This window comes from Anopheles coluzzii, chromosome 2 (assembly GCF_943734685.1).
Source record: "Anopheles coluzzii chromosome 2, AcolN3, whole genome shotgun sequence".
Taxonomy (NCBI): Eukaryota; Metazoa; Arthropoda; class Insecta; order Diptera; family Culicidae; genus Anopheles; species Anopheles coluzzii.
The window spans coordinates 17,107,737-17,134,071 of NC_064670.1; the positions used below are offsets into that span (position 1 = coordinate 17,107,737).

At 49.7% G+C, this 26,335-nt stretch overlaps 5 protein-coding genes and 1 long non-coding RNA gene across 9 annotated transcripts in view; 3 read left to right on the forward strand and 3 right to left on the reverse strand.

The window, feature by feature from the left end:
- Positions 1 to 208: 208 nt before the first annotated feature.
- On the reverse strand, positions 209 to 2,454 carry LOC120951967 (cytochrome P450 4C1-like). Its single transcript, XM_040370998.2, has 5 exons — positions 2,078 to 2,454; positions 1,636 to 1,833; positions 1,370 to 1,555; positions 687 to 1,301; positions 209 to 613 (listed from the first exon to the last, which is right to left on the reverse strand). Exons 1-5 carry the CDS (start codon positions 2,250 to 2,252, stop codon positions 264 to 266), a joined length of 1,524 nt encoding a protein of 507 aa, XP_040226932.2. The 5' UTR covers positions 2,253 to 2,454; the 3' UTR covers positions 209 to 263.
- Positions 2,455 to 3,663: 1,209 nt separating this feature from the next.
- Positions 3,664 to 5,941, reverse strand: LOC120949558 (glycine N-methyltransferase). The gene is made up of 4 exons (XM_040366940.2): positions 5,830 to 5,941; positions 4,456 to 4,817; positions 4,118 to 4,374; positions 3,664 to 4,038 (listed from the first exon to the last, which is right to left on the reverse strand). The coding sequence occupies exons 2-4, from the start codon at positions 4,793 to 4,795 to the stop codon at positions 3,769 to 3,771; spliced, it is 867 nt and encodes a 288-aa protein (XP_040222874.2). The 5' UTR covers positions 4,796 to 4,817; positions 5,830 to 5,941; the 3' UTR covers positions 3,664 to 3,768.
- A 121-nt stretch (positions 5,942 to 6,062) lies between these two features.
- On the forward strand, positions 6,063 to 6,903 carry LOC120949560 (uncharacterized). The gene is made up of 2 exons (XR_007452082.1): positions 6,063 to 6,418; positions 6,492 to 6,903. It is a non-coding gene; the product is annotated as an uncharacterized LOC120949560 (long non-coding RNA).
- The window catches only part of LOC120949550 (uncharacterized), a 34,944-nt gene continuing 15,050 nt past the window's right edge, over positions 6,442 to 26,335 (reverse strand). For 2 of the 3 annotated variants that reach the window (XM_040366922.2, XM_040366923.2), the window contains exons 3-9: positions 20,490 to 21,006; positions 10,992 to 11,203; positions 10,736 to 10,919; positions 10,341 to 10,659; positions 9,764 to 10,248; positions 8,659 to 9,038; positions 6,442 to 8,576 (exon numbers count right to left, since the gene is read on the reverse strand). In XM_040366922.2, coding sequence (XP_040222856.2) covers positions 7,598 to 8,576; positions 8,659 to 9,038; positions 9,764 to 10,248; positions 10,341 to 10,659; positions 10,736 to 10,919; positions 10,992 to 11,203; positions 20,490 to 21,006 — 3,076 coding nt within the window. In that variant the 3' untranslated portion in view covers positions 6,442 to 7,597. Of the gene's footprint in view, positions 8,577 to 8,658; positions 9,039 to 9,763; positions 10,249 to 10,340; positions 10,660 to 10,735; positions 10,920 to 10,991; positions 11,204 to 20,489; positions 21,007 to 21,459; positions 22,500 to 26,335 lie in introns of those variants that run through there. The other variant, XM_040366926.2, reaches the window with a different exon arrangement.
- LOC120949556 (uncharacterized) lies at positions 23,565 to 24,893 on the forward strand. 2 transcript variants are annotated; one of them, XM_040366936.2, is made up of 2 exons: positions 23,565 to 23,779; positions 23,868 to 24,893. In XM_040366936.2, exons 1-2 carry the CDS (start codon positions 23,602 to 23,604, stop codon positions 24,890 to 24,892), a joined length of 1,203 nt encoding a protein of 400 aa, XP_040222870.2. In that variant the 5' UTR covers positions 23,565 to 23,601; the 3' UTR covers position 24,893. The 2 variants fall into 2 exon arrangements, with proteins under 2 accessions (XP_040222870.2, XP_040222872.2); XM_040366938.2 differs by having other exon boundaries at positions 23,674 to 23,779; positions 23,842 to 24,893.
- LOC125906389 (uncharacterized) lies at positions 24,964 to 26,317 on the forward strand. Its single transcript, XM_040366937.2, has 2 exons — positions 24,964 to 25,071; positions 25,129 to 26,317. The coding sequence occupies exons 1-2, from the start codon at positions 25,034 to 25,036 to the stop codon at positions 26,225 to 26,227; spliced, it is 1,137 nt and encodes a 378-aa protein (XP_040222871.2). The 5' UTR covers positions 24,964 to 25,033; the 3' UTR covers positions 26,228 to 26,317.

The window sequence follows — 26,335 nt, forward strand, 5'->3', positions numbered from 1 at the left end:
GTCTGAAATAACTGCACTGTTAAAGCATCGCGTTGGGTGGAGTAAGCTGGAAATGACCTGCTTTAACCCTCACCTCGGTCACGGTCAAGGATCGAAGGGTAGGTAAGATACATTTGAACATGTTTAGCAGTTGCACAAGTTTCCTTGTGTGAGCAGTGCACTTTCTTACCACTTGAGTGTGCGTTGTACACACATGGTTCAAAGCGAGTTGTCCAGTGTAATGTTTGTTGCGTTTTATTCCCTATATCTTTGATGTTTCACTATTAGCTAGAGGGACGATCTTCAATCGATACGAGGCACCCATTCGTGATTCTGAGCACGATTGCAAACTTCAAAACTAAGTCCTCCATCACGAGCGGCGTCTTGAAGCGATAGTTTCGCACTAGATGGGCAATCATAATCTTCATTGATAACCAGGCATACCGGATACCGATACAGTTCCGAGGTCCTCCACTGAACGGTAGATACGCGTACGGATGTCGCTCAGCTACCCTTTCCGGCAGGAAGTGATCGGGATTGAACTTTCCCGGCTCGGGTCCCCAGATCATCGGGTCTCGATGTATCTGATAGATGCCGAGCGCTACACAGCAGCCCGCCGGTATGGTATGTTTGTCTGGGAGGTATTCGAAAAAGTATACGCTTTTTAAATATTGTGCTACAGTTTTTGACGTCGCACTACTACCTACCATCCAGCTTAACATCCGCAGCGCACTTCCTTCCAATGACTGGTGCTACAGGGAACAGACGCATCGTTTCTTTGCACACCATTTCCGTGTACGCGAGATTGTTGGCATCTTCCATCGTCACAGGTTTCGATTTGTCTGGACACACGCTCATCACCTCCTGGTACACCATTTCCTGCACCTCGGGATGCATCGCCAGCATTAGTAGCAGGTTTGCAATTGTGGTGGCAGTCGTATCGTGCCCAGCCATGATCATCGTATCGATATGATCTTTGATGTGGTCCTCCGTTAGGGATGGATTCTGCTTTGCCAAGCTGGATAGACTGTGAGCAAAATTCAGAGCCGGCTTGCCTCCGTACGTTTCTTCCACGGGTTGCTGTTGAGCTTGGTGTGCATTTTCTTTCACTTCTTTCATCAGATCGAGTGACATGTTTCTGATGATGTTTACGCAGCTCGATTCGGTTGCATAATCCTTCGTAAGGCGATAGATGCATTCTAGATAGCGTTCTACATGAAGAACTCGCTTAAACACGAGCGAAAGAAACGTGTCTAAGCACTGTAGATACTCATCGTGTCCGTCGTGTGCTTGGGTGCCAATATCTCTGCCAAATGCGTTTTCTAAAAATAAACAAAAATCGGTATCACCAAGACTTTTTCAAAATTAAGTTTTAATCTATGAAACCAACCAAATAGCGCATCGATGGTACACTTGGAGATGTATAATTGTGAGTTAAATACACCAGCTCCAACGAATTTCCGAAGATTTTCCACCAATATCAAATCCTTCTTGTTGAAAATATCCACAAAGCTGGACAGCATCATTGGGCTGAAAGAACGATTGAGCAACTTGCGTTCGGTTTTCCACACATGTTCTACAACGAGATGGTGTTTGTCGGAATTTTGTTACTAATGTTGCATGTGACAAATATGCTGAACAGGTCGTCACACATACCTGGAGCGGTAAGGAGACCGTTCTCCGCTCGGAAAAAGTTATACTGATCCATTTTGCTCAACAGATGGGGTGAGTTCATAACCTTTTGAAAGTATTCGGGATTGTCTTTGATAGCGACAATAAGCTTCGGTCCCATCCATATTCCAATTGGAGAGTTGTACCGCGGTGCGTATTTGTCGAATACTTCAATAATGTGTTCTGAAAGAATTATATCCATTATAGTACAGGTTACAACTTATTTTGCCAAAAAATTAAATAACAGCTGAACCTAGCTGGTTATATGAGAAGAATTACGGTCATAGTTTACAAACATTGAAGATAAATGAAAGCATAAAGAAATACGCCGTTGAAACAGATCCCGTTTGGGATCTCTACTGATTTTTTAAAACACTCTACTGATTTTTTGTTTTCAGTCAATTCAAATCTTATTCAAATGTATTACCTCCAGTTTGCTTGCCAAAAAGAAGATAGGCATGCCCGAGGAACGGCACACACGGTGGTCCATCCATTGTGGCTGCCGCTGCGTACAGCTTCCGTCGCTTCCATCGTAGACAGAGCAGGGCGGCTAACGCCAACGATAAAACAACGTACACGAGCACTAATTGGACCGTCATCATTATGTCAAACACTCGAGCCTGCCATTGAACCTGAATCAAATCAAAACACAATAACGTCCCACAGAGCGTTGATGCACTACTTGGAAGGTGGTAAAATTTCTCGTGCGATACGACACTACTTGTATTGGACACCCTTTTCTAAGGTGTACAAAGAACTGACGCGTGTGGACAGTGACGAACCTTAATTTATAGACTTCAAAAAATGAAAGGAACCTTTCGTCGGGTGCGACTAGAGCTAATGCTAATGCAAAAAAGCTAATGTAAAAAGTGCATGTGTAGGTGCGTGCAGAAAAACTTGACTCTCGGGTCACCAAGTGCTTAAAATCAAGTGCTGATAGGATGGCTTATAGAACTGTGTTAACTGTGTGGTACATTGATTGCTATATGTAATGTTCTTGAACATTTGGTAGTTTGAGCCTATCTCTGGTGCATAAAATGTTTTTTGCGATAAAAGATTTATTTTATTGATAATTAATTAAAAGCACCTAGTATAATTTACATTTCAATAACACCAAATGTACCATATTACTGTCAAAATCTTGGTTAAAGAAGAATCATTGACGAAAAATTGTTTGGCTATGCTTCTCCTGAGGTTCCTTGAGGTTGTTTGTCAACAAAATAGCACGCTACGTTCCAAAGTGCGTTGACTTTCATGTCAACACGACCGATGACGCAAACCCTGTTTGCGATACGCATACCGTACGCATTATTACGCGCACTTGTTTGTGGCACACGCTCGACACTATGATCCTTGCGCAGATAACCAGTAAAGCCTGTACTGTGCCGTTTCATGTGAAATTGAAGCGTACAACAGCCGCCCAACAACGATAATCGTTGTGATACTTGCTGCTCTGCGCAAGATTTGTATAAAAGTAGGAAACTAATCAAAACTGCATAAGAAGGCAGTATTTAACTTGGTATGATTGAAGTTTTTGCTGAAAAAAGACTTACGTGAATGGAAAGCTTGTGAACATTTATTTTGACCATTTAGGCAAATAAAAAGCCGTTCCAGCGTTATGAAATATATCATCTATCGCAGAATTTTCTTTAAGCTATATTTTGAAATAATATACTGATTTACTTGTATAAGAAATTTGCGCGTTAATGCAATGTAACAAATAGTTGTTCGAAAAACAAGTGCGCAATTAACATTGTCCAAATACTCCTTGAAGATACGTTTATGTCAAAACAGAGATACCAATGGGCGTCATCATTGATCTAAATTGCAGCGAAGCGCTTGCAATGTCGTCCGCCCGTAGCAGTGTTGAAAATATTAATCACTATCGAGTGCAAGGTGAACGAGCTCACACATCGGTTTGGTACAACGCCCGGTAGCCACGTAGGCCAGAGACTTCACCATGCTCAGCTAGCGTTCGGACCGAAGCTGAAAACGAATGCCGGACACGCAGGGTTTTGTAGGGCTGGGGAAAAAACCCACCACCCAGTAGCAGTGAGTTACGTTTATTAAGGAGACCGTTGCATTGGAGATGCAAAGCTAGCAGATACCTAATGAGCCTTATGATGACGCTTTCTGCACTACATGAATGTAGAATGCCGGATTCGACACACCGGTCAGTGGCTTGAAGTCGCCGTAGATTTCGTGCGACTTGGCGCGCTTGAAGATGGTCTGCAGGATTTCCTCGAAGATGCGCAGCTTGTGCGGGTAGTATGATAATCGGAACTCGCTCACATCGCTACCCGTGCTGATCTGGTAGTCCAGCGTGACGAGCGTCGGCTTGGAGGCCACGTACAGTACCGACGTCTTGATGTCCGTCGTGTGGCTGCTCTGTAAGTGTCGGAGGCAAGACGGTCAGTGGGTCATTAAGTGTAATGGCGGGGGATTAATAGTGGATTAAAACACGCACATTGTAGTAGATGCACTTGGCCGGCGTTGCACCAGTGTTCATGATGTTGTCGTAGTTGCGATGATCGATCAGCAGCAGGCCGCCCGGCTTGACGCACTTCTCAAAGTTACGAATGGCCTGGATCTGTTCGCGCTGGTCGCCAAAATTGTCCAGCAAGTGGGCGAAAGAGTTGCCCAAGCACATGACCGCATCGAAACCACCGTTCAGCAGATGCTTGATGTCGTCGTACAGGGTGAGCCAGTTTGCTTCCTCGATAACTGCGTCGTTTAGATTTTTGATTCAACGAAAACTGTGATTAGTGTCGGTTAGCGATTTCAAGTCCATCGCCATCACCTTACCCCAGTTGTCAAAGCTTGGTTCCTTGCGGCGGTTCCAACGCTCCTTCAGTGCGTACTTGAGCATCTTGTCCGAGGCATCGATCGATACCACCTCGAACCCTTCCTCTAGCAGCATGATCGAGTCGACGCCCGTGCCGCACGCAACGTCCAGGATGCGTCGAACGCCATTCTCTCGCAGCTTTTCCACCAGAAAGTTGCGATAGTTCTCGGTGCGGGACTTTTTGTCACCGATGAAAATTTCCCACACCTTGGCCGCCTTACCGTCGGCGTACTGGTCACGCACACCCTCCGCCGAGATGCCGTCCGAGCGGGACTGGAAAACGGTGTCGGCCTGCGGCATGTTGAGATGGTGCGATACGGTTCTGTAGGAGGAGGATTTGCGATGAATCATTGCAATGCGATTATTAGATTAACGACATGTTTAATCCCACCATAAGTTACATGGTTGTTTAGTTGCGTTAATGTTGAAGTTTGAAAATGTGGACCATTAGAAATTGGCATAAACATCGTAATATTCTAACCATGAATCATTCATCTTTGGATGTTGTGGATTGTACTAACTGATGTAGGAAAATAAAACCATCACAGAAACTAAGGAAACTATTATACACAACACACATCTTTTACAGGCAACTATTGACGTATTCTAGACAAAAACATGGTGACTTTCTGGCAAAACTTAGTGGCAACGACTTCATAGCTAAAAAAACTCATTTGCCTTGCTCAGCTTATCAATCTACACGTCAACTTGTTGTTACTATGCTGAGTAAATAAAAAAAACATCCTGTTTGTATATAAGTTGTATGACTTTCTGGGTTTATACAGGATTCCAAAGCAAGTTTTACTATCACCGTATGATTCTCGCTTCAGACTACGAAAGATAACCTGCCACAGAAAGGTCAGCATAATTCGTCCCTTTGAATGCGTTACTATAAGAACAAAAAATCACTTCAGCTCCCAAAACTAACTCCATGTACTAACTGCACGACTAAAACAACCACAAAATCCTTTCATAACCCTGACGTGTCACAAATCACACTATAGAGACCGTCCCTCCTGCAGGCAACGATTGCATAAGCAAAAAAATCACACCATATCCATACGCGCACAGTTCCTTCGCAGCAGTTCGTTCTCATGACTCCGCCCATCTACGATTTGCTAATTGTATGCTTGTCATTTGCACGATCTATTCAGCACGAGCCAGTTTGGCCGGCATCAGAAATAACCGCACTGCCACAGTGCATACGTGTTAGGTGGGGTGACTTTTCGAGTAAAAACCTGTGTACAACTCTCCGTCATGGTCACGGTCAAGGATTGGCACCATGCTTACACGAGCGAGGGAAAACCTCTGACATCTTCAGCGACAGTACTTACCACCTTTGTTAGCGAGGAAGAAGCAAGCGAGGTAATGCTAGGACCAAAATCTTAACCACTCGCGACCAACGACACTTGCCTACTGCCGAGTGGCAAAAGACTACCCAAGCTCCTGTGCAACGTTTCCGCGAAACCTCTTAAACCACGCCACGTACGGATCAAGACAGGATGGCACTGGCCGCACACTGGACGAGCTCGTTATCGCACCAAAACAACGACAAGCACAACAACAAAAAAAAAACACACAAACCGAGACAAATAGCGTGATAGGGCAGAATTCGGCTCCGGCAGTTCTGTCCGGCCCCTGGCGGCTCAACTATGTACAAACACGCGGCGTTCGCAAATCTGAAGTAACAGAAATTAAAAATAAAAACGCATAAGAAAACAACAACAACAACAACCACTTGCTTCCATCAGCTGGCTCTGTTCGCGGTACACATCGCGCACGGTGATAATGCGGAGCCGGCACACAGCACCAGGTCGGCGATACCCTCTGAACTCCCTCCTGAACGGAGCAGGCAAAGCAGTAGCGCTTGCCGTACGAGTGTGCGTGGCCAAAGGTGACTTACATTTGTATCCAGGGCTACTGGTAAGGAAACACAATTCAATTGCTTTGAATTAAAGTTCTTTATTGCACTAAGATTGTCTTTGCATACGATTAGTCCCATCCGTCTACTGCCTAGCTTCGCTAACAACGCTTCGTTCGCCTTCCGAATAGCATCGTACATTGCACATGAATACCTGTTAGTTTCTAATTATGTATTGCACCGCGCCATTCTCTTATATTGCACATATAGGAAGAGAGAGAGCAAGAGAGACAGAGTGTGTAAGTTTAAAAAAAAAAACAAAAGTATTTCTAAAAAATAAATAGTAAGTCTTTTTCTTTCCTCGTTTCATTAGTGCTGCAGAGACGCAAAAAAGTAAACCTTAACGCTAGAGAGCTCACTTTGTCTTTGGACAGTGATGCTGCTGCCCAGAATGGAATGCATTACCGTCGCCATGAGAGACACAACACAGTGCTCTGCACGATGGTGCTGCTTTCGGTGCAGTGTGGAAATAAAGTACCAACCCCCCTGAACGTTGTACCATGCTGGAGGTCCTTAATCTACTGTGGAGACACCGCTCATAACCTACATTGCCTTGCATCATATTGCTACGTATATACGCCTATTGCCCGTTCGATTCGCCATTAAAATAACTCAACCAAGCTAGTGTGTAGTGTATTCCCCAGAAAAACTGTCACCTGCCATTGTACAGCGCTTAGCAGCTAGTTTGTCTAATACGGTTAAAACCATCCCCACGAGGCGCGTTCCTCTCTCTCTCTGACACACACTCACAAATTTCGGTCTCACGCACGACACCGTTTCTTAGTGGGTACGTTAAAAATGAAGCACACAATAGCGCAGCAGCGTGTTGATGCTGGACGCCACTTTTCCCTTTTCTTGTGTGTTTGTGAAGGAAACGTTGTCAAACGTTTTCCCTTCACGCCTATAAATGCGCGATACGATAACGGTGTGTGTCCCCGCAATACATACGGACAGGGTGTGTAGGGCAGTGCAGGGCGCAAATGGTGGGTGAATGAAACAACGAAACAAAAATGGACCACATAAACCTCGGAAGCTCGTCTTCGCTGAGAGTAAACACTGAGGCTTGTTCTTCCTCGCCGCGAGGTGAAATCGCTCGATTTACTTTCAGGAAAAAAATATAGCTACATCCTACCTGTGCCCACAAATCAACCCGACTGTAACCCGATTACCATCAACACCCCCTACGGCAGATAGCCCAACGAGTCCTCGAGCCCAAGCGACGAGCTGACTGGCCGACCCGCCTGATAGTAGCTCTCCGACTTGGTCAACCGTTTCGGGGTCTTCAGCTCCTGCTTGGCACCGCGCACGATCAGCTCGGACTGCGTGGAGTGGATGTACTGATAGTCGTTGCCCGGCAGCTGCACCGGCAGGCCCTTCTTCTTCGTGCTGGTACTGTAGTGGTGCCGGTGGTAGTGCAGATTGCTCGTGCTGCTGGCCCCGCTCGACCCCCCATTGCCGAGCGCCGGTTGCGGCCGGTGATGATGGTTCCGCTGCTCGCTGCGGTGCGCATGGTGCGTGTGGTGATGGTTGTGGCCGTGATGACGACCGGCCGACGCACCCCGATGGTCGGCGGACTTTTTCGCCGTGGACACAAGCGACGAGCTGCCGGACGTAGCGCTGGACTGTGCGTCCGCCTTCAGGTTCGTGATGTCCGTCGTCTGGCTGAGCTTGACGTCGGCAAACTCGGCCGCCACCTCGACCGTCTTCTTCACGCTCAGCGCCTCGGACGCTTTGACCGGGCGGCCACTACCACCGACCGTGAACAACTCGTAGTCCAGCGCGAGCTTGTCCACCTTCGCCGGTTTCGCCGCGCAGTGCTTTTGGCCGTGGACGCCGGCAATGGTACCTTTGCTGGCACTACCACTACTACCGGCGGCGGCACACTTTGCGACCTGACCGTGGCGCGTGGAGCAGTAGCACTTCTCGTTGCTTATGCAGCTGTCCGTGTCGCACCAGGTGGTGGAGCCTTCCTCGTTCGGCGTTTCGCCCATCGAGCAGTAGCACTTGTCCTCGCTGCGGCAGCTCGGGGCCGAGCTGCGGCTGCTCGCCTGGTGCAGCTTGGCGTTGATGTCGTCCCCGCCCAGGCTGCAGTAGCAGCGGTCGGCCGACGCACAGGTGCACGCGTCCGAGTCGTAGCTACACTCCGAGCACGACACGTAGCTGGAATGGTGGTGGTGGTGAGAAGAACACATTCGCAATTAGTACACCGTTAAACGGGGGGGGGGTTACATTCTGGGCTTACCCGCTCGAGCTGTTACGGTTGTGCGCGGTCAGCGTATGCTCATGTCGAGCGTCTGAAACTTCCGAACCACTAGTTGCAATTCGGGATCGGTCCTTCTTGCCGGCCGCCTTAAGATCCAGTGACAGCTGGTCCGCGAGCTGATGTGCCCGGCCACCCGGTGCCGAGCCGTGCCCGCCGGTCCCGTGCCCGGCAGCAGCTGCAGCAGCGTGCCCTGCACCTCCGTTTCCAGCTCGCCCGCCACCGACGCCATGGCTGCCGCCGGTGCCGTGCGACCCGCCGGCTCCTCCGCCGCCGCCGGCGCTCTTTTTGCTGCGAAACTTACCGAACCGAAACACCTTCTTGAGCCCTTTCGCACCGATCAGCAGCTTGCGGCGCTGGTTCTAGAGAGGGTTGAAGGATGGGTGGGATGGTAAAGGGAAGAGCGAGAGAAACGGGAAAAGTGCAGAAAATAAGCGGAAACCGTTTAGCAAGATCGGACAGACACGGGAAGGGTGTGCTTTTGCTTGTTTGCTACAGTTTTGGTGTCAACAAAATCGTTCACTACGGAAATGAGGTTAGCAAAACAGCGATAGAGAGTTTGGTTTTAGTTTGAAAGATTTGGTAGATTTATTAGTTTGCCGTTCGTTCGTTTCTACAGTGGTAGTGGTGGTGATAGTGGTCCAGTATGTAATCAGTGGGAGTTGAGTTTTTTGTTCTGTTTTGTTTTAATGTTTTGGTGCGTCACGCAGTCCTTCCTAGCCCCGAATGCCGAACCGTCGGGCAAGTCGGATTTGCTTATCATCCTAACAAACTACGGCGGAAAACGCGGGTCGCAAAGTGTCGTAATGTTATGTTAGCCTAAATCGCGTTCGTTAGTTGCCATTTGGCGCTCTCCGCGCGTTCACTCCGACCCTCTGCGTATGTCTACAAGTCTACAGTGCAGTTTGAAAAGAAGAAGAAGAAGAAGAAACCCGCCTCCCGGTGCGTCGCTGATGCGTACTACAACCAACACTTGTACTAGCTAAAAATGTCCCCCCATCCCCTCCCTCGGTCGTGCGTCGTGCGGTCGGTTTCATGTCCGTATGCGTAACCGATACCTACTCTCGTACACCGCCTCCCAGCTTACCTGCACGTTACTGTTTCTTCGCTTCAACTTCTTCTTCTTCTGCCGGCGCATGATGCTCTTCGACCGCTGGTACAGCTCGTCCTTGGTCAGCGTCACCGCCAGCTTGAGCAGAAACTCCTTGTAGATCGGCTTCAGATCGTTGAAGGACATGCCGTCCGAGTTGATTATGGCATTCAGGATCTCGTCCAGCGAGTGCAGGTTCTCCTGCAGCCGGAACTCGTTGAACAGCTCGCTGAACCCGAGCGGCGACCCACCGCCCCCGCCCACCTTGCCCGTGTGCCGGCGGGTGGCGCGCGATTTGTACCTGGTCAGGCCGGCCGTGTTGAGGAAGCTGCCGGAGCGCGGTATGGCCACCCGGGTCAGTATGTCGCCGGTCGAGTTGTCGGTCAGGGCCGGGTACGGGCCCTCCTTCCCGGCGACGCCCTGCTCGTCCGTCGAGTGGCTCCGGTCGGTGTAGATTTCGTCCAGCAGCGGCCGGTTCGATACTGTGTTGGCGAGAAAAGCGAAAGTGAAGCAGACGGGAAGGGAGAACCGCTTAGGATGCTGTTGCGGTGTGCGCGGATCGCGTGCCACTTACTTGCCCGCGGCGGGTTCGGCGGTATCGGCGGTGGCCGCTTGCTCTTCACGTTCTTCTTCCTTCGCTCCTCGGTCGACGATTCGTCCTCGTGCGGGCCGGCGACGGCATCGCTTTCGCCGCTCAGCGAGCTCGTCGCGCTGCGCTTCATGCGCGGCGGCCGGGGCGGCGGCGGCAGCATGCTGCGCTGGCTGGCGCTCGATCGCCGCGACGACAGCTTGGTCGAGCCGCCGGGCAGATGGGTGTTGGTGGTGACGGTGCTGCTCGCAATGCTCATGCAGCTGACGCCGTTCCGGTTCTTCGGTCGCTTGGGGCGCTGGTTCTGCAAAGGATGTGCACGGTATGAGCGACACAGTACATCGTGGCTATACATCGTAGGGACTCGCAGCATTACTTACATCGCCACTGCTCATGTGCGCCATCAGGCTTTGGTAGAGCGTCGCCGCAATCACGATGGCATCTTCCGGCGTCTGGCAGACGAACCCGTGGCACTCCAGCTGCCGCGGCACGCTCGTCGATCGCATCACGATCGCAAACAGCGGCGAATGGATGCCGGACGACAGACGGCGCTTGTCGGCGGCACTGTGAACGGAGGGTCAGTTGAGCACACAGTTGCAATGGTAAGCAAAAAAAAAACAGACACCCTTTTCTTACCTTAGCGGACGGAAGAGCGTGCTCTTGTCGATGTTCTCCGGATCGGTGATGAGCGGCAGAAAGGCAGCACCGCCCTCGGCCCCCGACACGACGAACTTTACCGCCGACCAGACGGCGATGTTTTGAAAGGGCGTTACGGACGGTTCCTTGCCACTGCCCGCCCGCACCCGCAGCCCGATCGGGCTGATGTCCAGCGAGCCTCCGGTCTGTGTCTGTGTGTGTGTGTGGCAATGAAAAATTGAGAGTGTGAAAATTCATTAATCTTCTCTGTACGATGCCCGCGCTTTGACAGGTTCATCCCGACCCCGATCGGACACTACGGTTACTTTTCTTTATCTCTCTCTATCTCTCTCTCTTTCTCTCTCTGTTTCTCCCCTTGCCCAATCCACTCGAGTAAAACGGTTGACCCCGTGCAAGCTGACCCATTTCCCGGTGTGCTTTTTTATCGTGTACAAGGGGCCTGTCTGATCGATACCCGAAACATTGGCCACAATCATTCCAATTTTGGGCACTTTAATTGAAGGAAGCTTCGTACAGAAAGCTAGGGAAAGGAAAGGGCATTGTATGCGAAAACACACGCACACGCACAAATGCGATCTTTACTAGCAAAAAACCGTCCAAAACGCTGCACGAGATGCGCACGAGGTCAGCTTACGCCGTAAAATGCCGAAAAATCCAGGTTGGCTCGAGTGCGCAAACGGTGGCGTTGAAGTAAATAAAAGAAACCCCCCCCCCCCCCCCCCCAATCGAAACCGGACCGCACGTTCGTTCGTCCGTTTTTTTTTTTTGGTTTTGCTTTTGTTGTTGTTACTGGTTGGAGTTTCTCTTCACGGACGCCGGATTTTATGTTTTCCTCGTGCGCTTCTCGGCTGCTATCGAAAACGGTTCGAACGGCGCTCGAACGCTCGCCCAGGGTAAGTGGCACAGCCTGTTGATAATTAACGTTTAACACAAATATTGGGCGCCCTATAGCTGTTCAATTAACCGGCCGCTGCACCGGGGTAGCCGCATGCACACGGCGCAAAGGGCTCACACGCCATCCGGACAGGTGGCCAGCAGTAACCTGCGTAGATACACAGTTGGGAAACACTAACTAGACAGAGTAACGCATGTAAAGTGTCCAGTTAGTGCAGTCAACGGTTAGATGATTACTAGTTTTACTCGAAATGAAACTAAAGGAAAACGGACAATGAATTAAAACCCTGCAGGCAGACACAAAAACCCGCATCTACCTTCATTCGACGGCACAAAACGTTTCGCGCATCGCGCTAATTTGATAATGCGTAATAGTGCGCCAGTCCGCCACGCAGATTCAAAATGCGCGGTTGTAAATTTGGCAAATTTGGCCACGCTTAGCCGGCCTTAATGAGCACTGCACACCATTATCACGTTAGCAGTTTGCCCCCCACTCCCTCCGCCTCCCTATTTCGATCGGGCCTGGGAGCGATGATTAGCTGGTTAGCTTTTGGCACGCTCACCCTCCCCCGCGCTCTAGGCTGTGCGGTGAAATGCTTAATTTGATAATCGGTCAATTAATTAAGCTGGCTGGGAATGTGCTTTTTTTCTCTCCAGAACGGTGAGATAATGCTACACCAGCCCCATACAATATGCGCACTTTCAGGCGCGCTCGGCGCTCTGGGAAAGGGTGAAATTTGTACAACCGAGCGAAGGTGCTTAATTCGGCCGCCGTGATAACTGTATTTTCTCTATTTCCTTACACGATAACACGCTGCCCAGCAGGTTCCCGAAACACCACGATATTGACCTACGCCGGTCTACGCAATTATGTGATTCTTCCAATGCAGCGCGCAGGAATCGTTATTATCGCCTAACCATGTCTTGTTGGTACGGCCGGGCGAGTAACGGGTTCCGGCTGCCACTCGAAGCCCATAATTTGGGTGGATTGGGTTCATAACAAAGCAAAAAAAAAAAAGAGCAAATGAATCGAACGATGAGATGAGTGTTAGTTGCGCCTAGGAAGTACAGTGGTTTGCACCGATATGCCGATACCGATTGGACGATGGTCGAACAGGAAAGCGCTGCACAAAAGGTGCCGGTTCGGTGTGCGCAGGGCTTGAAAAATTGCTTAGAAAAAACATAATTTGAGCGAAATGTGGGTCATCATTCTTTTGAGTGGTTCCCGCTTTCGATGCGGCTAGGGTTGAAAGGCAAAAGTGTAGTGTTGTTGGTGTAGTTATCGCTTTTTTCGATCTTTCATTGACGTATTTTAAAAGGTGTAAATATGTTTTTCGAGCTCGAGTTGAAGATGTGCTTCCATGTACTGAGCGTTGTACTATTATTTAGATACTGGATAGTGGATAGTGCAAAGGAGTGAAGCTGAAAAACAAGGTCATCCCATCTACATACAAGAGGCTGTTGAGCACTCTTTTGCAATTTTTTGAATTATTACAACTTTAAATTGATTTGTTATTTGTTAATTAATTAGTGATGAAGTTTTCGAGTCTGGTCGCTTGGCACATCTCGACTACTAATCCTTTAGGTCTGAACGAATGATATGCTTGGCCTAAGCCGTTTAATTCGATTAGTATTACAGGGTTTCGAATCATATAAGGGAATAGTTCAATCACTTATGGGAATGTTGTAAATCGGTAGGGGAATGTTGCAAGAAAGCTGTGGAAGTTTGCAACCATATAGAGAAGTGTTGCATACAGGGAAGCTTCGGATTGTTACCGATGATGTTGTCTAAAAAACATCATTTGAAGTTGTTTTCGTCTTGCCTTCAGCTGTACACATGATAAACTTAATAAATCCAACAAATCCAAGATGACAGCTCCACAGTATGCTTTCAAAATTTCCCTGGTCTATTGCTACACTCCCCTATATGATTGTAAACTTCCACAGCTTGCTTGCAACATTCCCCTACCGATTTGCAACATTCACCTAAGTGATTAGACTATTCCCCTATAATGATTCGAAACCCTGTATTTTTCTTTTTTAGTTTTCCGCTGGAAACGTAGCAAAACAAAAGCTGTTCTTTTTCAATAAAAAAAGTCGAACATAAAACACCCACAATCCCCAAGGAGATAATTTAGAGAGGCGCTTTTGTTCATTGAAACGCTTGTACCACCGGTTCAGGTGACAATCGCCCGTCATTAATCTGCTGCGTCAGTTAAATCAATTATAGACTCGACTCGAACTCATTTACGTTTTGTTTTGATGTTTTTTTTTCTTCTTGTTTTTTTGCATCATGATACTTAATAGCAATCTTCTCGTTAAATAGCACTTTCACTCAAACGCGGGCCACTGGGATAGTTAAAAACGGGGAAGAGTAAATTTCTTTACAGGCATGAAAAAGGCACCATCGAGGCTGGTGATCTTTCTTCCCGCCTGGTGCCGCTTTTGGTTTCACTTTTTTTCTGCCTTACCCGCTTGCACTTGAACGTTAGTGCAAAATCAGTAATTAAACCAAAGCAAAAGTCATTTTAAAGCAGGAGAAGGAGGCGCGGCGAAGGGATGACCGAAGCTTCAACGCATTTACCGTACCACCCGACATTGATCCTAAAATGTTCGTAGTTCTCCCCCCCTGACGGTTCTTGTGCAGCCCCTTTTTCATTAGAAGAGGTTATGCACAAATTAAAACCGAAAGCACGTGTGCCCGGCACACCGCGCGCTCATTAAACCAAACGCACTGGGAGGAGCGAAAGTTTAATGCTTCGCTTGGAGTGATTGTGCAAAAGTGGGCTCTTTTTTTGGTGTTAGTGTTTAGTCTATGTCTATGCGGTGCTCCTAGTGCACGATCATCATCTTTTGGGCACGTATCGTGTATGCAAATGGGGCATGGAAAATCGTTTGATGCTCTTTACCCGCGCTCCGCGAAAAGCGCGAGTACTTGCAGGGCCAAGGGAGGAGCGAATGCCGCGGAAGAAGGTTATCGTAATAGGGTAAATCTAGCGCGATTCGGGGAAATCGCTGCTTCGCCGCAGCTGAAGATCGGTTATTGACATAAACTCGGGCACCGAAAAGTGCGGCACACGCGCGGCGAGAGAGTTTTGCGTTGGCTCGTTATCGTGTGCCTAGTGCCGGACATTGTTTTGGCCAGCAAAGCGAGAAACAAACCCCTATGGTCCGGATTGCGGAAGGCACTCTTGTTGGGACGGTTTGTTTGGAACTTGAGCGCTGAGTAAACACTGATACCGTGTGCTGCCCGAATTCAAAACCACATACAGCAAACCTGATCCCATAAACTACCCCTTAATGAAGCATTTTCCACCACCATCGCGCCCGCACTAAGCAGAGCTTCGGCAAGGAAACGGAACGAGAAAATCACAACATCCCAAAACTGAAATAAAACTACCACTCACGAGGAGACTCGTTGGCAGTTGTAGCGCCAACACGGTCCACCAACCGAACGCGCAAACGGATTCGACGTATCACTCTCTCGGTGGCGCTTCGGTGCGTATTTGGGTGAAATTTTGGATTTCAAATCAAAAACCTTCGTCTGCTCTGTGCCCCTCGCGATGGTAGGTTCGCCTTTCTCCGCGTAACCATTTTACCATTTAATCAGTGCAGCCGGATCAGGGTACGAAATCGTACGAAATAGTTGTGTGCTCGGGCGGGGAAAATGAACACTGGCTGGCAGTTTCTTCCGCCGCGCGCAGGCAGCCGGACATTCAAAGGCCTTTTTCCCCGATCAATCGAAATCAAATTGTCAAACCGTGCCGCTGCCGTTCGGTAATCGGTAAAATGATTTAATAATTAACAAACCATATTTCGAACCAAGGTGATCGTCATGGACAAGCAATGCAAAAAAATAAAAAAATAATAATATTAAGCTGACACCACACACTAAACGGTATCGGTCGTTATATGGAGTGAAGCAGCCATTTTTATTCCCCCAAATAATGTGCCATTAGAAGAGCAGCAATATCATAAAAAAGGCTGCAATTGGCACACTCAGGCCCACGCACACACTAACAACCTTTTGCCGTAATCTTTCCCCACTGTTTGTGTGTGTTTACCATTGCAAATACTGTAATTAGAGCACGTGCAAAAAAAAAAAAACAAACACACACTACCGCTTTGAAGCTCGGCCCGGGGAATGGTCCCTGTTTGGGAAAAATGGCTACGGGGGAAAAATCGAAAACCAGACTGCCGTTAGTGGCCGCGGAGGCTGCTTCTTGCACCCGGTCTCCAATCACAGCCCCGATGCAGGCAGCACTGCCTAATAGGAGCAGCGCCGAACGGAACTGGTTTTGCATTGATTTGGATCTTGATTTTTCCTCACCAAAGACCGACTCCGGGAGCGAGGCAGCAGAAATGATTGTGGGGTTTTGTGCCTTTTTTTGCGCACCCGTGGTGCAAGTGTTGACTATCTCAGCGGGAAGGTGTACAGGGAAGCTGAGCCGTTTTATTTGCTGTTCAGACTCACTGGTGGTTGTTTTTTTGCGCTACCCTATGCGCTCTAACCTTCAATAAGGTTTCCGTTTTACTTGCACCACCAGTTGGCAAAGTGGGTCGTGTGGTCGGTGTTGAATCGCCACCGTTTACTTTCTTGCAAACGCGGATGCAACCCACCCGTCCCGGGCGTGTGGCCGGACCGGATGGATGGTCTTCGGACCGACTGGACGAGTTTTCCTGTTCCGTACCAGTTTCCAGTTCCCCGTTTCCAACGAATTCAATGCCACATTCGTCGCTAGTCTAGGATATCGCTAGATGTTTCGCCGATGGACGGAAGGGGAATTGTAATTGAAAAATTGTTGCAATTAAAGTGTGTCAAACTGAACCAGTTTGAGGAACGGACCCCCGGTGGACCCGTGGCGCTCACTATCAGCGTTTGGATCGCTGGACTATCATCGGGAGCGTTCGCATTGGGGGTGGGGAGCAAAAAACATGCGCACATACGGATGTGTTTTAAGCAAGATCTCCGTACTGCATGCTGACCTACTTTGGGCCGGTAACACAAAGAGCACAAAAGTCCAGGGCAGATAGAAGTGGTGCACACGCACGCACGCTGAATGTGGGTCATCTCTGGTGAGGGTGAGGACACCTAGAAGGGCCCTAAGTAGGATCCCAGTGTAGTTAGATTCTCCTTTCGCTGGTAGATTTAGTTCACGGCGCGCGCTGTTAAAACGATACCTTTGCCTGAGGGAAATGCTTTTGCTCTCATTTAAACGATAGAGGGATAGAAGTTCGGGGGAGGTCAAACACATCCTCTGTACGTGAGTCAAAGCTTGTAGTGCTTGCTGCAATCTTTAAAATTGATATTGAAGTATTTACAACACACCTAACATTCCAAACCCACCTTTTTAGCTGTGCATGTAACCCACTGTAACACCTTCTTTTTTGTTCCTCTTCTACATTGACCAAAACACTCTTCAAGGTTTGTTTGTAGTGGGAGGAGCTCGCCAACCCCATGGCACTTGCGTCAACCCCTTAGGTCCGTTACACGGCGGGTGATGATTTATGCACATTTCACAGTTCGTTAAGCAAAGCTGGCGCTTGCTGGCCACCACAGATGAGAATGTGTGTAACAGAGCTTTACTGTGTGTGTGTGTGTGTCTTCTCTATGTGCCACCTTCAGCGAGCGATCATAATTAGTCGCATTATGAGATTTCTTTTCGGACCCCCAAAACACTCTTTCCCTCCCGCTATCCGGTAAGGCCCGAATCCTTCCGAAACGATAGGATTTCACACGATTGGAGCGTGTTAAACCGTCCCGCCGAAAAAAGAGAAGAAAAAAAAACACCGAGCACTAGCGATAGGTGTGAGCGGCCAATTTCACTTTCCACCAATTTACGCTCAACGCCCGCTCCACCCCGCTGCCCATCGAGCATGCGAGCGTGACGAGTCGTGAGTCGTGAATCGTGCCCCGGTGGTGACGTAGTACGTGCGTGCTGCGGATGGTGGTGCGATGCTGAGGTGCTTACGACTCTCGCGGGTACGCCTTCTGCCTCAAACTCCCCTTCCCACCTTCGTTTACAAGCACGCGCCTCATTCACATGCAATGTGCGGCGGGTGCGCAAATGAGGGATCACTTTGACGGTGCGCATGAATATGCGAAATCGTTAAATTACCCCCACGGGCCGAAGCGAGACGCCGGTGCACTGGAAAGCAAACGCTAAAACATTAAGATATATATATATATATATATATATATATATATATATATATATATATATATATATATATATATATATATATATATATATTCGCGACGATCTTGTTTCTTTCTTTTTTTCTTTTTTTTTTTGTTGTTGTTGTTGCTTTGATTTCATCTTTTACATTTTATGGATTTTATGACTATTTAAAACAGGCCCACTCATCGGTGGTGCGATGGTGGCGAACGAGCGGGTTTGGGAATTTTAATGATCGCCCGGGAAAGCTGATGCAGCAGCGGGCCCCGGTTTGCTCGATGCAATCATGCTCATTGCAATCATTGTGTTGCGAACGGCGAAGCTTTACAGCGGAAACTTGTTCGATGCAAAACTCCCAGTTGGAGTTGCTTGCAAAATCAAAATCAATCGCTTACATAACTTGACAATGTGGTTTACTTCATACCCTCTCAAGCTGACAGGAATGATATCTCTTCAGAAAATGAAGATGCTCGTTTGGCATCTTCTTTTGCAACGAAAAAGAATAGCAGCTCAAGCAGCAACATCCAAACCAACCTTTCCCCAATCAGCAAAACAGTACGCGATGGTGCGGTTATGATCAGCTGAAATAGCACGCCAACCACTGGCAACAGGCCATTTGTGTCAGCCCTGTGACATGCCCATAAAACACAATGTACACCGCAAGCACCTAAAGGCCATGCAAGATTGTGGGTCGTTTTGAATGATTTTTCTTTTTGCATCTAAAACATTCCTCCAGGAGCGATTTCTTTCACCTGTGGAGGATAGATTTTCCTTCCCGGCCGCTAATTGCTTGGCGAAAGATCAACCGTCAGCATTCACGATGGTTTCGTACCAAAAAAAAAGGTTTACTGTGGATGAGTTGTGGAGGAAAAAAAACCCTCCCCGCATCTACCAACAACGGCGGACAACGGCAAGTCGTTTCCGTTACGGCAAGATGAATTTCTGTGCTCGAACCTCTGTGCCCTCCGGAACGGCTTGGCACGGTTTTTTTTTTTTTTTGGTTTCGTGCTCATGGTAGCTGTATTGTTTTTGGACCTGCTTTGGGGTCAATCTTTAGGAAAACGAACCTACTTGCACGTTTGGAGGAAGCGGCAGGGAGCGGACGGGAGCGTTGAGTAGTCGGGAGATGAGCACATCGAATAAAACCCAGCGAACGGAACTATCTATCTGGTTCGAAATGAGACGATCGGTCTAGGGTGAGTGATATACTGAGGAAGATATTTCAATCCGTTCCTCTTGCATTCGCCCGGCAGCGTGCGTCGCAGCAGGTGAGCAAAGGTGCAAATATCTTCATCCGCCTTGTACGTTGTCTTAATCGTTTAATACTGTACGCGAAAGAAGACACATGTGTTTAACCATCAAACACAGCAGCACCAATGTGTAAATGGTTAAAGCTGGTTAAAAACTCGCCTTTTCGCATCACTTTATTCCCCGCGGTTCATCGCTTTAGCCTTTAAATCCCTGCACACCGGTCCATGGTCAATGCGCTTCGTGGCTTGCATGCGCATCGAGGCACACCACACACTCTAAGGGGCAGTTTAATTAACACGCGTAATGTTAAACACGCACACCGCTTCCTCGTTCGACCGAGAGATGTTCAATTTCATCTCCGCTTAAGGAAGCAAAACCAGCAAACAAACAAACGAAAGCAACTTCAGACGAGTGTTTGTCGACGAATGTCTCTCCGGTACCGGTGAGCATGCTGGAAAATGGAAAAAAATAAAAAAACGATTTAAAGCTGACCGATGCAATGTTTTGCTGCACGCGCCCGTTTCATACACACACACCATTTGCCCCGAACGCTGCGAGCAAACAAACCACGATCGGGCATCCATCTGCGCGTGATTGGATCGATTGTTTTGAAAGGAAAAGAAATTTGTCGAACAATCAACACCGTTTGTGCGCTTTGTTGTTGATTTTGAGCTCGCGATTCAATCTTCGAATGATTTTCACATGGTAAAATGGGTGGCCGGCCAAATACACTGCCGAAAAACATGCACACACACACACACACAGCTTTTCCTCATTAGCGAACGTGCGCTGGTGATAAAATCTTTGTTTGCAGAAATGTGCGATCCGTTAATAAAGGTGTGCGTTTGGTTCACTTCCGGAACCAGGGTCTCACACGGTGCACGCGTATATGTGCGGCTGATGCAGCTGTAACAGCTGTGAGATCGAAATATACCAGCCCGTAAAGGGGAGGGGGAGGAGGTGGTTAGGTAATCGAGCCACCAATAACACCGGGCTGCAGCCGAAAACTGATCCGCTAAATTTGTGTTAATAAATTCGATCATTATTTAACCATGCGAATGATGTTAACGATCAGGAGTCTTGTCAAGTCGTTACAATCGATCACTCCGAAGTTACGGTAACACGGTAACACGGTGGAGAGGTGATTACTTACCCCGTGTCCTGCACCGCTCAGGTACAGCTGCCTCAGAGGCTCCTGCAGCCCGACCAGGCTGGTCACCTTATCCTTCAGCGGCAACGATCCGAGACACCGGACGCTGAAGCTTTGTACATTGGCCGTGCTGCCACCGTTCTCCTTCGCCACGTCCGTAAACATGCGCTCGATCTGGGCCTGCACGCTGTTGCTGATCTCGCGCCGGGCATCGCTGCCGTGGCGGGACACTCCGCTGGCCGCACCGCCGGCCGAACCGCTCGCACCGGCCGCACCATTGCCGGCGGGACGTTCGGTCGCCCCCGGTGGTCCACCGGTGGCTGCGGGCTGTCCACCGGTACCGGCCGCACTGACGCCACCGAAATCGCGCAAACTGCTCGCCACCGCGCTGATGTCCAGATTGTCGCGATCGTTTATGATGGCACCGGCAAGGCTGCCCCGGCTCAGCCCACTGATCGACGAGGAGCGGCGGCGGCCGTTATGCGAACTGCGATCATCCAACCGCTGGCTTATGATCGATCTGCAAGCAAAGAAGTGAGTGAAGGGAAGACCATGCAATGAGATAGATGGTAGGCAGGTTGTATTGCATGTATCAGTGAAGTGTATCCTCCCAAGTCCTCTAGTTCCCAATCTACCCCCCACAGGGAAGGAATCAGTTAATGGTGGACTGTTTGCTACGATTGTTGCTCTACCCCGCATCGCATTCTACTGCAACGACGCGCTTCTTCTGGCTACAATTAGTACAGCTAGACTAACGCGCAAATGGGAAGGAGTGGGACGTGGTTAGTGGACTTAGTCTGGGGGCACAACAACTACCGCTTCCACCGTACCCAGTGTGAATAGGATCATCGCCGCAGCCGTAAGGATAGTGGTGGCTACTGTTGCAGTTAGGTTCGCAGCCGCCGGCGTTACTGTTATTGTTATGGTCGTAAAAGCATAGCTGGTGGATTAGGTACACAAAAAAATCACTAACTGTTTGCCACATTGAACCGAAATGTTCGGATGACGATCATCGAGCACGCACTGCTGGTTGCACATTTAAAGCTCTAACGCTCGGCGGGATCGGGCGACAGGCGGTAAGCGACTCGCGACGCGTCGCTGGGCGTTTGGGCACACGGATTCTGTTCTAGGAGGTGGCTGTCTGGACCCGACTTTTACTGCCGTTTCTGTGGGGTCAGTGTCAGTGGGCTGTGTGCCTGAACTGAAGATTAGGAGGAGCGAACACTACGTCAAGTTTGTGCAACACTTATCCACTATGACACTATGGCACTGCGACACGTTGCTTCGTATCGATTCGTACAGCTGCGCATCTTTATCTGCAACAGAACAAAACAGGACCCCTTTTCTCAGGTCATTTGCACCGCTGTCAATTATTTCGCGAGGCACACTTCGCTCCGAGGGAAAGCTTCACCCTTGTTGCACCACTGTACTACGCACTACGCGGACGCACTTACAGCCGAACACTACACTTTCGCACACTGGCCAAACCGTACTAACAGGAGCGTAACCCAGTCCAGCGTCCAGTGCCGACCCGCTGCTTTCGATGAGGTCGGAAAATTTTAAACATTTATGAGCGATCCACCTTAGCAATGGTTTTGAGCTTTCGAGGTGTGCCGCCAGTCACGGAATCTCGGTCAATGAAATGCGCTATCAGTTCAAGCTGAAACACTGGCGTAAACTGTAAATTTTGGTAGTGCTGGACGCTACACCACTCGCCCTTGTGCTGGTAAATGATATCACGCCAAACTTTTCACAACAAATTCTGACCAAACAAATGTACAGCAATCCACTGGAATAATGCACTACGCCAATAAATTGTCCCACCAAATGCAAAGCACTACAAATGCCCGTAGGAAAAGATGCAATTTTCTAATCTTCTCAAAAAGCCGCAAAGCAGGAGAAGCACACCCGTACGGTACCGCGCACTGTAAGCTATTGAGCGTCGGGCATCGGAAGCACCGTACCCTAGGTGCGAATAGATCTTCGTTGCGTTCGCTACCACCGCACGCTCGGGCCTACGCTGCTCGAGCACGCGCCACCGACCAAGGATTGTCCATTTCTTTTCCTCTCCATCTTCAGCACACTGCGTGGAGGAGGGGAAGGATGAGGAGGGGGAGGGGTGGGCACTCAGGGGAGGCATAGAAAGAAAAACTACTTTCTAATGCACGAAAGCTTTCGCGAAGCGTGGGCTTTTGGGCTGGCTGTGGTGTGCACGCAGCAACCGCTTGCCTACCTTCAGGGGTTTACGCGCGGTTCGAGCTCGAATTCCAAAGCGCACAGCGCGGCTTTGATGCGGCCGTTGGTGCAGCGAGGGCCGCGAACGAGGATGTAATGCAACCAGTTTTTCCGGCCCGATGCGATGCGGTGGGGGGGGGGGGGGGTGCCCGGAAGCGAAAAATGTCGTTCTCCTCGATCCGAGACCCTATTCCGAGCGGGTTATCTGCGCTGACCCATATCGCGAAGCGGGCGGGCAGCAAGACCTGGATGCTGGCGCAAGTGTACGCGCTGCACGCGAAATGACGGTAAGTGTCATTGAAACACGAGCGTAATGAAAATGGGTGACCCACATGTTTCGGCCACGCTGGAGTGGTTTTCCACCAGTCTCCCAGTCCTTGCGCGAAGGACTTTTTGCGATAAACATATGTCACTGTAGTGGCAGCGCACCGAGCCATGTTCACTGCGAGCAACGGGACCGAACGTAGACGCAGACTTACTTACAGAGGAATGCCATTAGAGTGGCATGACACCTCCGGGGTAGAGGGAAGGAAAAAAGTGGCTGTCAGATCGAATGTCTGTCGAGATTTATCTTTATTGCTGTCGAGTCAGTTTTTTTCTAGCGGTGAACTGATTTATCCAGGTCTGGACGACAAACGGCACCTTCTCACTATCAAATCGAGTTGACAAATTAGGATCAAATGGATTTGCTGAGCTCGTCTTTCTGCTATAAGAGAAGAACAGTTTTCCGTCCTCGTTAAATTGATATTTTAAGCGAAATTATTGCTTCATTTAACATAAAATGTATTATAAATTGAAAAAACATACTTCATTTTCGTTACTACCACTTCCACATCAGAACGTTAGTTGGGAATTGCTAAAAGGTAATCAAACATTACCAATGCTATGGTTCTGTGTTTGTTTCGCGCTAGTGTTTGTGAGCTCGCACGTTCAAAACAATCCATTCGCGTACAGCACTCGTGATCAGCCTGACAGCAATCTCTCGGGGAATTTAGTTCATTATCAACAGCCCCATTCGTGGCAAGTGTCAGGAAGATGTTGTTTCTTACCCCGATCAGGTAAGCTTTTATTTATTGTCAAACCATTAAAAAATCATGTCATAGTAATCATTTACTCTCAGTGCCATCTTTCTGATACTTTTTCCAGTGTCCAGCGATGCTCTAAATCTCAGCTGCAGCATCATCCATCCACTGCCGATCCCGGCCGAACGTTACATGTGGACACCGACGCACGGTGTTCCCGGCAAGCAGGAAGAGCACGAGGAAGTTTGCATCATCGCGAGTGCCCGACTGAACAGCACCACCGCCACCAAAGTGCGCTTCCCCAAGCAGCAAACGATCGAACTGTTCTACGCCTCGATCCCTTCCTTTGGGCCCGATCTGTTCGTCCAACTGCACAACGCCACCCTGGCATTGGAGCTTCGCAAGGGCACCGTGACGGAGCTGCGGTACGGTAGCAGCACACTAAACCACTTGAAAATCAGCGACACCGGCCTGGACCATTTCGAAGTGCTGCCCGAGCGCGGCATCCCGCTGCAGACGCTCATCATTCACGAGCGGCTCATTACCGTGCTGCCAGTGAGTGTGAACGTGCTGGCCGGCCTGAAACTGCTCGACCTGTCCGGCTGCTCGCTCACAACGCTTGACCTGAGCGAACTGTTCGGGCTCGATGCACTGATCGCCCTAAACGTTGCCGACAATCAACTGGCCACGGTTGGAGCGAGCGGCCCAGTGAATCTACCGGCCCTGGCCAAGTTCGATGTGCACCAGAACGAGCTGTCCCAAATCGACCACTTTCCGGACCAGTTTCCCGCCCTCCGGTACACGCGCATCCTGCAGAACCGGTGGGACTGCGAGTGGGTCAGTGCGGTGAGGGAGAAAATTTGGCACCGCAACATTACCGTGCTGGGGACGGACTTTCGGTGCGGCGGGCGCAGAATCAACAACGGTGGGCTGTGCTGTACGTACGCCCACCCGTCCCGGGCACGGTTGGCGATCGCGAAAGCGATGCTGTCCGTGCTGGAGGAGCTGAGTGCGGCGGCGCCCGATGCGCCAGCGATCGGTCCGCTGATAACGTTCAAGGTGTTCGAGAACGAAACCTTGGACGGGGTGGTCGGGGTAGAGATGGAACGCGTTGGAATCTATTTGCAAGATCCGATCGGTGCACCGTAAACAAGATGTCGTTGTGTGTGTGTGTTTGTGTGTGTTTGAGTGCGTCCGGTGTGTTGCTTTTAGGTTTTATTCTTTCAGTCACGATAAGGGATCAGTACAGCGCACCAGCTTGTGATCGGAATCGGTCCAATCGTTCTTGAAATGATCGGTTTCACTCCATTGCCCTTTTTACTGTTCATGTGAGTAGTACGCACACACACACAGTAATCATTTCACCCCTTCTGGTTTCTAATTAGCTCTCTTCTAGCGATCCCACCTTCTCCAGCCAGCAGCAGCAGCAGAAATGCGATCGAATGCTCCCGTGTGCAGCCCAACTCCACCTGCTTCATCGAGGGCGTCGCCTTTGAATCCACCGCCGACGAGTACCTAACCATCTTCCCCCCGGCAACGCACATAATTATGCAGGCGAGTGAAATTCTACACTTCGCGCCCCATCTGTTCGATGCACTGCCCGGAACGGTCTTCCTAACGCTGAAGGGCAGCATCATTCCGGCGCTTACCTTCCGTTCGGACGAGCTGCGCTCCCTTCGCATCGACGCCACCGAGCTGCGGGAGCTGGCCGTCGCTCCGCTCGTCAATCGACACCTCAACACGCTCATCATCACCGGAAACCCGCTGTCGGTCATTCCACCCACCGTGCGCTACCTGACCGGGCTGTCCATGCTCGACCTGTCCAACAATCGGCTGCAGCACGTGCAGCTCGGCTGGTTCGAACCGATGGCCGGCCTGCTGGTGCTCGACCTTTCGGGCAATCGGATCACACGGCTCGACGTTCACGCGTCCCTGCGGCTGGTGCGGCTGGAAAACTTCTGGACCAACCACAACCAGCTGCGGCGGATTGAGTTTTTCCCTCGCTTTGCACCGGCCCTGCGCCGGGTACGGCTGGTGGAGAACTATTGGGCGTGCGAGTGGGTGGCGCAGGTGCGGGAATTGATTTGGGCCAACCAAATCCAAGTGCACGGTGCAGAGCATGCGTGTCCGGAGGCGCAAGATGGAGGGCTATGCTGTTACGAGGGTCAACAGCCGTTTAATGAGCTAGACAGTGGTTTGGAGCAGGAGGCGAATGGTGACGATGAACGAAGACAGTTTGGGAAGACATACGCACGTGTGGAAGGTTATCTGCAGCCGCCGGACCAAAACCACCGGGACAGACAGCCGGGCAGAGCGTGCAACGTGCTGGAGCAGAAGTATCGCACGCTGGTCGATGAGAAGGAACTGCTGGAAAGGCGTTTCATCAACACGGTACGGGAGCTCGAGCGGACTGTGAGACGTTTGACGGCCGAGCTGACCGAAGCACAGGACAGGCTGCGCACGCAGCACGTTCGTTTAGCATGATTAGGTTAGTGTATGGTTACCCGTGTTACGATAAGTCTACAAAAAGTACCAGCCAACACCCCCACTAAATAAATGCACCACAACCACATACCACCGCGAAGCGTGCCA

Coding starts and splice junctions, on each gene's coding strand:
- LOC120951967 (XM_040370998.2), bottom strand. CDS start 2,252: ATGATGACGGTCCAATTAGTGCTCGTGTACGTTGTTTTATCGTTGGCG. Junction 1,556..1,635: donor CGGTCTCCTTACCGCTCCAG/GTATGTGTGACG, acceptor ATCTCGTTGTAG/AACATGTGTGGAAAACCGAA. Junction 614..686: donor TGCGGATGTTAAGCTGGATG/GTAGGTAGTAGT, acceptor AATACCTCCCAG/ACAAACATACCATACCGGCG.
- LOC120949558 (XM_040366940.2), bottom strand. CDS start 4,795: ATGCCGCAGGCCGACACCGTTTTCCAGTCCCGCTCGGACGGCATCTCG. Junction 4,375..4,455: donor ACCAAGCTTTGACAACTGGG/GTAAGGTGATGG, acceptor TAAACGACGCAG/TTATCGAGGAAGCAAACTGG. Junction 4,039..4,117: donor CCAAGTGCATCTACTACAAT/GTGCGTGTTTTA, acceptor CGACACTTACAG/AGCAGCCACACGACGGACAT.
- LOC120949556 (XM_040366936.2), top strand. CDS start 23,602: ATGCTATGGTTCTGTGTTTGTTTCGCGCTAGTGTTTGTGAGCTCGCAC. Junction 23,780..23,867: donor TTGTTTCTTACCCCGATCAG/GTAAGCTTTTAT, acceptor TACTTTTTCCAG/TGTCCAGCGATGCTCTAAAT.
- LOC125906389 (XM_040366937.2), top strand. CDS start 25,034: ATGATCGGTTTCACTCCATTGCCCTTTTTACTGTTCAT. Junction 25,072..25,128: donor TTGCCCTTTTTACTGTTCAT/GTGAGTAGTACG, acceptor GTTTCTAATTAG/CTCTCTTCTAGCGATCCCAC.